We start from the raw sequence: 13,907 nt of genomic DNA, 5'->3' as shown, positions 1-13,907 counted from the left end.
ACCCGGCTCATTGATTGGCCAGGACCGAAAACGTAAAGCCATCCCCTTCAGCCGGCTTGGTCACCACAAAACACCACACAATAAAAAAGAATGCGCTCTACGTCACTTCCACTCTTTGGTCCACTTCCTCTCTTCGTTCCTCTCTTAGTCCATTTGCATTTCCCACTGTAAGCAAAGTGCACCAGGGTTCACTTGCAAGTGAACCAAGACCCCAAGTTTTCAAGTGGACCAGGTTTCACTCCTTTGGTCCACACCAGAGCGTTCACACCACTCCAAATGAACTGAACTATCCATGGAAGCAGACTAGGGTTCATTTAAAGCGGACCAAATAGCGCCAGTGTGAATGTGTCCTTAAAGGTTGTTTGACTTCAATGTCACAAATACTTAAAATACTTAATAAGTTCTCAGGAGTTTTAACAAAAAAAGGACAGCAGAAATTTGAGGTCGACCAGTAGTGGATTTTTAACGGCTGATATACGTAATAATGATAGTTTGGAGCAGGAAAAAGCCAATAGCCGATTAATCAGTCGATAACACCAGCACCACCCAAAGGTGCTTTGGTCCGGTGGTGTAACTGGGTCGTCAGTACAGTGGCACAAAGGGACACAAAGCCTAGCCTCAGCCTTAATCTGAAATTGCTTTAACTTGGCCCCAACTGTACGTTGGTGCACGTGAGTGCTTGGACAGTTCCAAGCACAGAATCGGCGTATGGCACTGTATGGTATGGTTTTGGGAGGAGCTTCAGGAGGAAGTCACATTCTATATCGGCAGAAAAATCCAGGGATAACTGCTTTCTGAGAACATTGTATCTGATGTAAGGTGAAAAACGAGATTGAAAGTTTGTTGTGCAATTCATTTCACACACACTGCTAGTGGCTTGCTGTTTAATTCTAGCGAAATGATACCAACCATGTTTATCTAAAGCACACATTACCTTGTGTTTGCATGTGGGGTACTCAACGCAAAAGGCTTACGGCCGTACCCACATGACAAGTGGAGGTTATAGCTATCGGCCACTATCAGAGTCCCGAGCCACGTTACATCATAGTTTATATAAAGTCCTATCAACCTTGAGCGGAAATGTGGAGTGCCAAAATAATTACAATATGTTAAATCTGGAGTCGCTGATAAATTATGCAAGCAAACCGAGACACAGACGCTTACCCTGCAGTGTATAACCACCACATGAAGGGCATCGGCGTTGAGCCAGCTCTCCATGGCTTTACAGATAGTGCAGATCTTATCCAGAGGTGGTGCGTGCATGTCCGGCCAGCCTGTATCTAGAGTCTGAAAACACATCACTCACTGTAAACGGACACATTAGCGCTCTATGATATCCAATACCAAAAAATATTATATTGTTAAGACACAGCTAATCAAAGAGGATAAACATTTTGCCATCAAAATCAATTGTATTTGTTCTTCATCCTGTTATTAGCTTAGTTTATATTAAATAAACATAAACTTACCTTGGGGTTCATTTTAGTGAGATCATGTCTCTTCTCTGACAGGTTGATAATCTAAAGAAAACATACAACAAACCCATGACTTTAAACATTGTCTCCAAGGTTACTGCTTTCTGATTCAACACTGATTCTTACACTAGTGAAAAATAAACTACTGAGATCAATACTCTCATGTCAATATCCCACGAAAGCTCATCAGCCCTGACATCAATACTGTTTGCACTTTGACACCTCAGCTCATTTCACGGTCAGACAGCGAGCAGCCCACAGACAGGCACTGACCAGGTAATTATCTGCGTGCTTGGACTTGAGCATTCGCGTGACATCCTTCAGGTTGTGAGAGTAGATCTCCTCCGTGCACCCCCGGGGGAAGGACACAGCGATGATGCGCTCCGTGATATACGTCAGGTCGAGTTCATACCCCTCCTCCATCTTGAATCTTAGGACTTCCTGTTATAAAAAAAACACACCAAAGCAGAGACACAGGTGACTCAGGCCCTTCAATAACCTCACATCATTCCCACATAAAGCGGGTGACTTTGCTCGAGTCAATATTTGACGGTCAAAGTCCTCAGCTTCAGACATTGTGTCCAAGTTTGCAGCAGATATCTTTAGAGATTGACCTCAGCTCCAGATTGGATGACAGAGGGTGTCTTGTTTACACAGAAACGGTCAACAGCGTGAGTCACAAACACTGTACTGGTTGAAGTGTCACAATATATCACGGGCTTTTTAACATGTGGGAGATGATTGCTACTCATCTGTCCTCCAGAAACAGATTCAGTGCAGTGGTATCAAATGTTTAAACACCAGCAATCTAGTACCCAATGTCAGTCAGTCACAGCGACAAAGACAAAGAAAAACTTTCAAAGAATTCCGGTTAGAACCAGTTGCTGTAAATCCCCGAGTGATGGCGTGTTCCTGTGACCTCATGGCTGTGCACTTCCTGCAGTGGTGGTCTGGAGAGAGTCTGCCTCACCCCACCACATCCACAGACACATCCCTTACTCTCTTATCTAGTCATCTCTGCATGCTCTGTGCCGGGTGTCAGCCGGAGAATAACAGAGTGGTGCCTGTGGCCGTCGCTGGTGCTGACACTATTAGTCGATTAATCAGTAAATCAAACAGTGTAATTGTTTTTTTTATTGAGTAAAAATGCCAAATATGTTTGTTTCCATTTCAAGCTTATTGACTATGAGGATGTGCTGCTTCTTTTTGTTTTTCTTATGACTGTCAAATCAATAATTTCAGGTTTTTGACTGTTGGTCGGACAAAACAAGCTATTTAAAGTTGTCAATTAAGGTTTTACAAAATTAAGACTGACATTTTATGGAATTAAAAAAAACACATTTCTAAGAGTATTTTTATTTTTATTATCCCTGACAAAACCTTACATATCGTTGGAGTGGTTTACAGATATTTTACATCAGATACAAAGAAAATATATTGAATTACATATATAATACTGTATTATCATTTACAATATATTATACCATAAACATGCTATACTCTTTGTTCTTTATATGTCTGTCAAATTAATAATTTCTGGTTTTTGACTGTTGGTCGGAAAAAATAAGATATTTAAAGTTGGTATTTAAGGATTTAGAAAGTTAAGCCCGACATTTTTGACTATCACCTGACATTTTATGGAATAAAAAAAAAGCACTATTCTAGGAAGTATTTTTAATGTTCTGTATTATATATATTTATTATTATTATTATTACAACATTGGACTGCTTTGCAAATATTGCACTCCAAACACACTGAAAATGTATTGTATTATATATATAATACTCAATTTATCATTTACAATATATTATACTATACTCATGCTACACTCTTTGTTTTTTATATGACTTTCGAATTATTATTTCAGGTATTTGACTATTGGTCGGACAAAATAAGCTATTTAAAGTTGTCAATTAAGAGTTTAGGAAATTAAGACTGACATTTTTGACTATTATCTGACATTTTATGGAATACAAAAAGCACTATTCTAATTCTATTTTTAATATTCTATATTATATATATTTATTATTATCATTTTTATTACATCGTTGGACTGGTTTGCAAATACTGCACACAAAAGACACTAAAAGTGCATTGTATTATGAATATAATACTGTATTTATCATTCATAATATATTATACTATACTCATGCTATACTGTATTTTATTTTATTTTATTAGATGTTATATTGCTGTACATATATATATATATATATATATATATATATATATATATATATATATATATATATATATATATGTCCATATTCATACAGAAAAAGAAGCATTACTTGATCAAATAATCAAACAATATATTATTCTGATGTATGCTGTTATAGTGGATGGTATTACAAACACTTTACTTTGCGGTTACTAATCACACAACTATGTCATTTCACCTGTGACAGTATTGCACTATGAGCTGAAGTACAGCACTGTAGGTACTATGTGCTGTTTGCCTTGTAGTTTTCCATTTAATTGCTCTTGTATATTTCCTATTTCTATTTATGTTCTTTTTTCTTCTTCTTTACTTTTCTCTTTTTATCCATATTTAAAACTGTACTTTTGCAAACCACATTCTACCTTTGAGTGAGCCAGGGTTAAGCTGTAAGTCAATGACTTAAAAAAATAACTGATTTACACTCGTGTATCATATCTGTCAGAGATAAGTGATCAACAGAGCTTGATAAATGTTTCAGATTTCCCTCAAACACACACTGTCCCGAACAGACACGCATTCCTGAAGCTGCCAAAGATACCATCATCCTTCTTGAATGACTCCAGTTGTTTGTTGTGAATAAACGATCCACAGTCAAGAATGTGTCCGTCAATTAAGTGTGCCATGACTGCAGGCTACAGGCCGACACTTTGAAGGGGGCCAGAGAGGGAGCCATAAAGCAGGGACAGTGTAGCCACGGCTTAAACCAACCCTCAGAGCGGAATGAAAGAGGCCATGTGTATGAAGAGGTCATCTCTCGGGGGAAACACGGTTTTGTGATTGTGTGTGTGTGTGTGTGTGTGTGTGTTGGTGGAGGTTGTGGTGGTGGTGAGTAAAAGCGGGGTGGGGGGGAAGAGGTCCTCGGGCATTGTTGGAACTAATGGCAGGGTTAGTCTATTTCCCCTGAGACTCTGAGGAAAAACTGTTGACTAATGGGAAATTAATGAACAGGTCGGCGAGTACTTAGGCTCTGTGTATCTCCAGGGCACGGGCATGCAGACAAGGCTTTCTAATGTTTTGGGAGTGTCAAAGTACTGTGCTAACTAGAGATGAGAAGAAATCTAACCAACACTTGACCTCCATGTGACCCCGGAGTGTGAAAAACATTAATTAATTTGGTGTATAAAGACCTGTTTTAAAAGGATTTTTTTTAAACCAAGTCAACATTTATATGTGGGGCCCATGTGGTCAGTAAATGAGCTTAAAAAATGGGCCCTATATGGGACTGTCCTTGGGTTCCATAATGGCCCCATGCCAAACGCCACTTTGGGTGGGTTTACACAAGTGAGCCCCACAGGGGTTATGCTACAGCTACCTGGACACCAAGTGGGTATGGGCCAAAAATGGGCATCTTATCTTGGGCCAACCTGACTAAAACCACCCATGCGGGCAACTGGCATGGGGCTATTATGGAACCCATGGACAATCCCATATAGGGCCCATATTTCAGATCATTTCCTACCCACATGGGCCCCACATATAAATGTTGGATGGGAAGTTTGACCTTTTGGGCATCTCGCAGAGAGTGAGATGAAAAGACACCACTGTGTGGCAAACATTGAGCTAATGTTGATGCCAGTAGCTGCTTAGCTTAGTAACTTATTTTGGACAGAGCCATGCTAGCTGTTGTTTCCCGTCCTTATGCTAAGCTAGGCTTTATATTCAACATACAGACGTGAGAGTGATATCAATCATCTCATCTAACTCTCGGCAAGACAGCAAGTAAGGTCAAAAAGTCAAACTGTTGAAGGAGCAGTGCGTCGGATTTAGCGGCATCTAGCAGTGAGGACTGCAGATTAAAACCAGCTCCTGTGTGCTGCACCTGAACTCCCGGTTAGAATTGCTTCAGTGTTTATTGTTCAGGAGGTTTTTAATGGATTATCTTCAAAGGTCTCTTCTTCTCCAAAAAACAGTAAAGACACATACGACTCATACGACACTGTTTAGCTTGTTCCAGATGGGCCGCTAGCCTAGCGCCTGCTAATGTGTGCTCATGTTTTTTTCTGATTACTTAACAATCCAGACGTGCTGGAGGTTTCTAGCAGGAGCCGAATTATCCACAGAGGTCTCCTCCTCTCCAAAACAAATAAACCCGACGATTTACATTGGTATGAACACTACATAAAGCAGCTTCACATTAAAATCAGTGTTTTTCAGACACTGTTTGGCTCGTCGTGAGGGACCGCTGCAAAAACATGAATGGCCCTATTTAGAGCAAGTGTTTGGTTTGTCAGTTCTGGGCTACTGTAGAAACATGGCGACCCAAAGAGGTGGACTCTATATGTAGATGTAAACGGCTCATTTTAAGGTAATGAAAACACATTGATTATACACTATAGAAAAGATAATTGCTATGTTTTATTCCATTTCTGCTGATAAATGCCCCTAAATCCTACACACAGGGCCCTTAAATAGCTGATCGCATGACTAACTCAGTTACCTAACAAAAAAAGGTTTCAACCAATTTAAATACAACTCATAAAAATGCACAAAAGTAGCCAAGATTCTAAAATAAATCAACTCGCAGCTTGGTTCTAATGAATCATTCATGTGCATCGCTGCAGTAACAAACATCCTTTTCCTACTAGACCTCTCACTTCTCCCACTCATCATTCAAGCTAACATGAGCAACTTGCCCCAGCACGCACTAAAGATAATTGGTCTTTAATTTGCACTGACTGCTTTTGTTCCTGGTTTGAGGCGCAGCATTAGCTCACAAAGGCAGAATAAGCAGTGCCAAGGAACTCAAATCCCGAGCCCACCCATGGGCACTGGGAGAGCGAGGCTGGTAGAGTAGCGGGGTAAGGCAGAGAGATTGGAGAAAATGGGTTGCCAGGTCTACTGCGAACAAGCTGCGACAGGTTTACTGAGGTCAGGATGTTGGGGGATTAGGGTGTGTCTGGCTCCCCTAGCACCAACCCCTGCAGGTAAGAGCTTGACTAGGCTGCGTGGGTGCTGTCAGCCACGTTCACACATGCATGACCATCACTTGGGACCGGCTCCAAATGCCTTTCTTTCAATTACCCACAGCAACGCTGAAAATAAATTAATCAAACATTCCATTTATGCGTAAAAGAAATGCGGCGAAGATGGAGTGGGGAGGCACATTAAAGTGCTGGGATGAAGCCTGTTTCTATTTCAGGAGCCACACCCTTCACCTGGCCCACGCTGTATGGAATCTTCCATTTTGTACGAGCAGGTGAACCAAGAGATGAAAGAAGACGACATCATGTAATAGCACATAAACTGCAGAGAGAACTGTCTCAAAACCCAGACATCAGTTAGTCAGACCCTGTGGGTTAAATCACGGCCTCATCATGTGAACGCTGACCTCATAGTTGTTTTCATTTTTGAGTCCACTGTGGTGACAACAGTTGGCAAAAACTCTGCATGCTTGTCTTTCCCAAATAATAAAGACTCTCATGAGCCTGGGGTTGAGCCCCAGCAACCGAATCCATTTTCGCGAAAGTTTGTTTGTATGTGATTAGGCTGGTTGCTACACGTACAGACTCCCCAACTGTGTTTTCCATTAGTGATTTCAGTGTGGCCATCATCGTGCAGATTGCTTTTACATATTTGTGCAAACCAGTAGAAGATTAAATAAAGTGGAGGGACTCTTTTTTAAGGGTTAAACGAGGAAAGGAAAAAACTGATTTAAGGTAAGGGAGGGCCAGATTCTCTTAAAGACAATGTTTTGGTTTTAAAATGTCAAAAAATAAAAAGAAATTCTTATTACAAGTTACTATAAACGCACACCAAATGTCCCAAAGACAAAAAGGGTTCAATTATATGAAGCAAAAGCATTAAATTTTATATTAGAGAAGCTGCAACCACCAAACATTTGTCTAGTTTTACCACATAAATCTATTGAATCAATTCATAAAAAGATAGATTGCAAATTAGTAAGAGATGCGAAGTGTTTTAAATAATTTCAAAAAATAAGAATAAAACTGTCCATAAACATAACGCCTGCACACATATGAAAGCAATCAGGGCATCCCTCCCCCCATTCACACTCTGAAATCAAACTCAATTGCTTCTGTTGGCTCCAGCTCCTGCTTTATGATTGACATGTTGTGGCAACGGCCTCCATTTTGTGACAGCTTAAATATTTTTATAGGTCCATTAAACTGAAATTACGTTTCTGAAATGAAAAATGGGTGCAGTAATATTACTCACTGGTAGGAGAAATTAAAAAAAAAAGAGAGAGAGAGAGCGAGAGAGCACTTAACCTCAAGTAAACACAAACTCTCTCTGCTGCAGACGGCAGCACTGCTCAATCGGAGGCTGAATTCAAAGTGGGGTGATAAAACCCATCCAACCCAGCATGTAGGAGCCGGCTCTGTTTTGCACCTATGGAAAAAGTGGGTATGCATACATTACACTGCTGTCTCTTTTGGGAGAGTCGGGACAGATTAATGATCTCCTAAGTTGTTTGTCTGCAAATCTGAGTAACAACTTAAGTGCCATAAATGCTTCAGGAAGTTTGGCTGCCTGCGGGGGGACTGCTGGATGGAAAAGTGTTTTACTTTAGAGGTTCAGTGTGTAGGATTTAGGGGGATAAGAGCATTATCATCTGAAAATAAAAATCATTGTGTTTTCGTTACCTTACAATGACCTGTTCACATCTACATAGGTAGCAGATCCTCATCCATGGAGATCTCCGGGGCGTTGGGGGCTTAGTGGTAGAGCAGGCGCACCATGTGCAAGGCTGTTGCCGCAGCGGCCTGGGTTCGACTCCAGCCTATGGCCCTTTGCTGCATGTCATTCCCTCTCTCTCTCCCCCTTTCACGCTTGTCTGTCCTATCAATTAAAGGCTAAAAATGCCCCCAAAAATATCTTTAATAAAAAAAAATAATCCATGGAGATCTCCATGTTGCAACGCCATGTTCCTACAGTAGCCCAGATCGGACGAACCAAACACTGGCTCTAGAGAGGGATATTTGTGCTCTCAGCTCAGCCACCGAAGTTAGCAAAGTTTCTCCCATCAAGTCTGTCTTTATGAATTACAACTTTTATATGGGAAGTGGCACACGCCTCTTTTAGGCCTCGTTTTTGCGTACACTATAGCCCCTTTTACACTGCCAGATTTTCCGCAAATGTTGGGCCATTTTGCCGGCAAGCTGCGAGCGTTTAGACACAGAGCCGGATTGGTGAGTTGATCCGAGGTGCCCAATTTTCCGCCGCATAGGGTAGACATATTGGCGGAACCCTTTTAGTTTAAACAGACCGAGGCAGCCTTCGACAACGGGAGGGGCTGTTGATGACGCCACACGTGCGACCCACTGGCGGTGGATAAACAGGAAACAGCTGATAGCAGGAATTAACGAGCAGCTTGTAGCAAGAGGGAAACACAAACCTGACAGACACTGTAAAGATGAGCAACTGGGGAGACAAGGAATTGTGTGCCCTCCTTGTCCTCGCAAATGAAGAGGCCATTAACCGTCAGATGACGGGGACGGTGAAGAACGGACCGACTTATCAAAGAATCGTAGGACTGACCAGCTGCGGCTTCCCTCCCAAGTCAGTGTCTACGTCACAGGCTGAGCTACACGTTTTGTTACTTGCTCACGCCCCCCATTGCCCCGAAAAAGGCGCATCCCTGCACTCCCTGATTTTGTTTTTATACTGCCAATGCTGAAAAAAGGCTGATTGGGCTTTCCTGCAAATTTGCACAACTCCAATCTAAAAAGGGCTTATGTTTAAAAATGAGACCCCAGGTCTGTTTGCTTTTAAGAGGTCGAAACTTCTGTGGCTAATTCAGCTCCCGCTAAGAACAATCTGAACATCTGGAGCTCAAGTTATCAAAGGGAAAAAGGTGAGCACACATTAGCAGGTGCTGGGCTAGCAGCCTGTCTCCGACGAACATTGATTTGTAACTTGAAACTACTTTATTCAGTGTTTTAACCAGTTTGAATCACCAGGTCAGTTTGTTTCCAAAGACGAGGCGACCTCTACGGATAATTCGCTCCTGGTAAAAACAGCTGAACAGCTGGATTTTAAGTTATCAGAGACAAGCATTGAGCACACATTAGCAGATGCTGGGCTAGCGGCCTGTCTCCCACATGCCAAACAGCGCCAAAGAAACACTAATTTGAAACAAAAAGTGCTTTATTCTGTGTTTTTACTGGTTTTAATCACGACTCCATTCCTTTTAGAGAGGGGAAAAACCCTCCTGAACAATGGACACTGAATGAATTCTAACCAGGAGAAGTTTTAGCTGGTTTAATTCTGCTCGATGCCACAAAATCACCCTAAATTTTACACACTGCTCCTTTAATGCAGCTATTTTTTTTTCCCTCTATTAGCTTCATTTCTGTACACATAAATAGAACTATTCACGCCTGTTTGCCACTCTATCAGATGACAGAGTTCTACGACCAGAACAGATCTGTTTCTTGCCGTTGTCCTCTGGCTGTAGCCCCCAGGTGGTATTTAGCATTCACATCTAATAGCCACCTAATAACCCTGATACCATCAGCTTCACTGTTCCAAACCGCCTTGTATTTATACTTGGCACGAGCGCACACCTCATACTGCGGGATAACTTGTCCACAGTGACATAACAGGCTGGTTGAAGGGCCCAGAGAGGGACAAGGCCACAGTTTGTTCTGGCCTTTTCCTGTCAGGAGCTCTATATGTTTACGCTGTGGCTTTGACACCCATTCACTGCTGAAGAACTGAAATAAACAAAACCATGAGAACTATTGAAAAAAAGCAATGGGAGGGGGAGCTGGATATTTTTAGTAAGTTTATTTAGCAACCCTGGAACTCTAACGTGTGTTTGTCCCATGTTTTCACGAGATATGTTGAAGGGAATAAAAATGACAGCCCTGAGCAAATCTGTGCACCCTTAAGGCTCCTAAAGTACTCCCTAATTACCGTTTTCTATCCCAAGGTCATAGTGGAATGCGTTCCAAAATGGATTAGGCTACGTTCCCACTCTTGCTCCCTCATTCCCTCCATCTCTCCTTTTCTTTCCCTTCTTTCTTGCTGTTCTTTCCCCTTTATTGCCTCCATTCTCCTCCCTTCTCCAGGTCTCCTTCTCTCCCTTTAATGGCTTACACATGTCAGCCAAGTGGCCGTGGCACTGCTGTGACAAAGTGAAATGGCCCAGTGCTCCGTCCCATGCTGTTCCTCCCAGGGTTAGATCACAGTGTTCTGCTTACAGTACACAAAACCTCAGCCCCGTGCCAACCAGTCCACCTGTCCAAACCACACTACCAGGATCCCCACTCATCTGTCGCCCTGCCAGCTCTTTGTAATTACCGCCTGACACTTTGCTTTTCTCACACACATTTCTTTCGCCTTGCAAAGGCAAGATATTGTTCATACGACTCTGACCTCAAAATAGAACCACCGACAAAAGCTATAATTGCCAGTTCAAAAATGTTTCTCCTGTCTCGCTGGGTCTGTAATTAAAGCTAATCTTGAAAGAGTTTACCCTGCAAAATGTTCAGAGCAACCTGCATGGTTTATGTTGCGTGAAAGAAAGGTGCACAAGAGGGTGTAAATGCAGGTGTGTGTGTCTGATTTCCAAGCTGATATTCAGGTGAAGAGAGGGCTGTAGCTGTTGTGATGTAAGGACGCTTGTACATGTCATCAACAATGGCTGCCTGAGAAGCATAGCCCAAGGGCCGCAAATACCACGCAGCAGCTGTAGCTCAAAGAAGAAGAAAAAAAAGAGCCCTCTGATTGTCTCCATCATTTATCCACCGTCTGAGGAGTCCAATCAGTCAACAAAGAGTTTCTTCTCTCTATAGACTACTGGGTACAAGTCTTCCACAAGAATGGCCCCATATGTTTCACATTATAAAAAGGTCTCCAGTACACCAAGAGCCCACAGCAGCGAGGAACCCCAAATTATAGCCATTGCAAACACACAATTCATTGAGGAAGACATTTAAAAGCTAAAAAGATCCAAAGAGTTCAAGCCAAGCTTTAGGGAGTTCAGTTCAAAAGCTCTAAATAATACTCTTTCACATTGAGAAGAAAAGGAAAAAATCACAAGATCAGTGCTGGGGCAGTTTGAATGAGTCCCTTCTCTGTTTTCAGAGTGCTGCTGGAGGAGCTGGAGCACAAACACACACACACTCACACACACACCCCTGGTTTTAGTAGGACTCAGAGCCAAAGTAAATACAGAGAGCAGTGCCCTGTTTTGCACTTTGAATAAATGGGCAAACTCAATGAAATGTGACTGAGCAAAGAGCTAAGGAGAAGGGGAGAAGGGCACTACAGTGCGTGGAGGTCTAATCCTGCTTTTAAGCACTGACCTACCCAACTTTAAAAAAAAAAAAAAAAAGAAAAACAACTTCACAAACTCTCCCTGCAAATGATTGACTGTGGAAAAGTTCACACACCGTGCCTTACCTTTTCAAACTGAAAGCGAGCACTTTGCTTCTCCTTTTTTCCTCCTCCTCTGTGTCCCTTTGTCAGTCAGAGCTGCAGACAGAAGAAGGAGTTCGGGCTCAAGTCCTGATCAAAGAAGCCCTCAGCCCGTCATACAGGCTTAGTGCAGGCTGAGAGGCTCATTTCCCTCTGCTGGAATGTGCTCTCAGCTGGACCCGGGTTTCTCCTCTCCTCTCCTCGGCCTTTTCTGTGGCTGTCGGTGATAAAATGGAAGCCTTTTGCTCGGTTCCTCAACTGCTGCTGTTTGCTGCTCAGCTCGGCTCGGCCCCCCCAGCACACACACACACACTTCCTCCAGTCCGGGCCGCCGCTGCAGCCGCCACAAGTCCTGGCATGGGATAGTCCTCCCACTGCGCCGCTAGGGCTGTCTCCCTTGTTCCCTCCCCCTTCCAGTCTACCTCCCCTCCGTACGGCCTCCTCCCTCCGCCTGTCTCCATTTGTTCTCACCCTCACCCCTCACACGCAGACGGGGACTTCCTTCAGCCACCCCCCTGCAGGACCCCCACAGAACTCCTCACATGTAGGCTGCAGGGGCGGCAATAATCTCATCTTTTTGTTGTATAGTCCATTATATTATACTATTTAATCTAGTACAGAAGTAGCCTATAATGTATACCACTGGTAGCACAAACGCACTATCATACAGTTCATTGCATGAGCAAAAATTAATACAATATGTGAAAAGTCATGTTTATGCAAGGGCCGCATCTATGTAATGAAGGGCCGGGGGGGCTCTGCTAGACAATTTTGAGCATCTCACACTCACTTCCTGCATTCTGGGTCATTTTTATGCACCAATTTCTACTGTACGTCTTTAATAATGTCAAAAAAGTCTGCTACTTTCATGTATTGGATTGCCATACTGCCTGTGTTCATTTATAAAGCTTTGCTGTAGATGCTTCCACCCTGTATTTCAACCCTTTTAACCTCACAGTGCTTCTTAAACATGGAATAATCTGCAAAAATAATCTTAAACTTGGACACTCTGCCACCCACATGGCTGTTTAAATGCCTTGTTTTAATTGTGAATGCTTTTAACTATAAATCTACACCATAGCATATGTATCACCCTGTATTCCTACTTTTATTGATCATATATTGCTATTGTCTGTATGCTTTTATATAAGTGATATGCATTGTTTGCTTGATTGTTTTAATGTTCATGCTTGTTGATTTCCTGAGTGTTAAATAAAGGTTTGAATGTTTTTATTGGGGAAGGCAAATGCACTTTATTAAATATTGAGTGGGCTGTGTCCTCTGCATCCCTCTCCCCAAATCTTCATCTATGTGTTCATGTTCAATAAACTCTGCTTTACTCTGGTGTTAAGTGTTACAGTGAACAATTTACAGGAGGTACATGCAGTTTATGTCACCAATACTATAATATTATTACCAATAATAGTGTTGGGTTTACACTATTTGGGTCAATGTGTTATACACTGCATAAATAATTAACTTTTTTTCTCTTTTCTTTAAATTATAACAAAAATGAGGTCTATTGTAGTAAAATGTTCCAATCTCCAGTTAAATTATCTTCAGGCTACACTTACTTGATCATTAATATTTAATGCTTGGTTACTGATCTCCAGGTTTGTTCATATATAAGTACACAGAGACCATGATTATCAAAATTCAGACATAACATGCATTGCTGGTGAAATACCCTCTCATTGCATTAATAATTATAACATTACAGTCTTGCTAATATTTTAACCAAACTGTACAATTAGCCCCACCTCTCTGGTATAATGTAAACAGTGCTTGGAGAACAAACATGCTACTACTAAGTTTTAGCGTGACA

General features: G+C 42.0%; 1 protein-coding gene across 2 annotated transcripts in view; it reads right to left on the bottom strand.

The window, feature by feature from the left end:
* LOC125902086 (tensin-3-like) overlaps positions 1 to 12,467 on the bottom strand; it is a 43,700-nt gene extending 31,233 nt beyond the window's left edge. For both annotated transcript variants that reach the window (XM_049598205.1, XM_049598206.1), the window contains exons 1-4: positions 12,068 to 12,467; positions 1,749 to 1,916; positions 1,470 to 1,520; positions 1,165 to 1,287 (exon numbers count right to left, since the gene is read on the bottom strand). In XM_049598205.1, coding sequence (XP_049454162.1) covers positions 1,165 to 1,287; positions 1,470 to 1,520; positions 1,749 to 1,898 — 324 coding nt within the window. In that variant the 5' untranslated portion in view covers positions 1,899 to 1,916; positions 12,068 to 12,467. The remainder of the gene's footprint in view (positions 1 to 1,164; positions 1,288 to 1,469; positions 1,521 to 1,748; positions 1,917 to 12,067) is intronic.
* Between the last annotated feature and the right edge of the window lie 1,440 nt (positions 12,468 to 13,907).

This window comes from Epinephelus fuscoguttatus, linkage group LG15 (genome assembly GCF_011397635.1).
Source record: "Epinephelus fuscoguttatus linkage group LG15, E.fuscoguttatus.final_Chr_v1".
Lineage (NCBI taxonomy): Eukaryota > Metazoa > Chordata > Actinopteri > Perciformes > Serranidae > Epinephelus > Epinephelus fuscoguttatus.
Note: the sequence above shows the minus strand (reverse complement) of the source record. Positions and strands in the feature narration are given on the sequence as shown.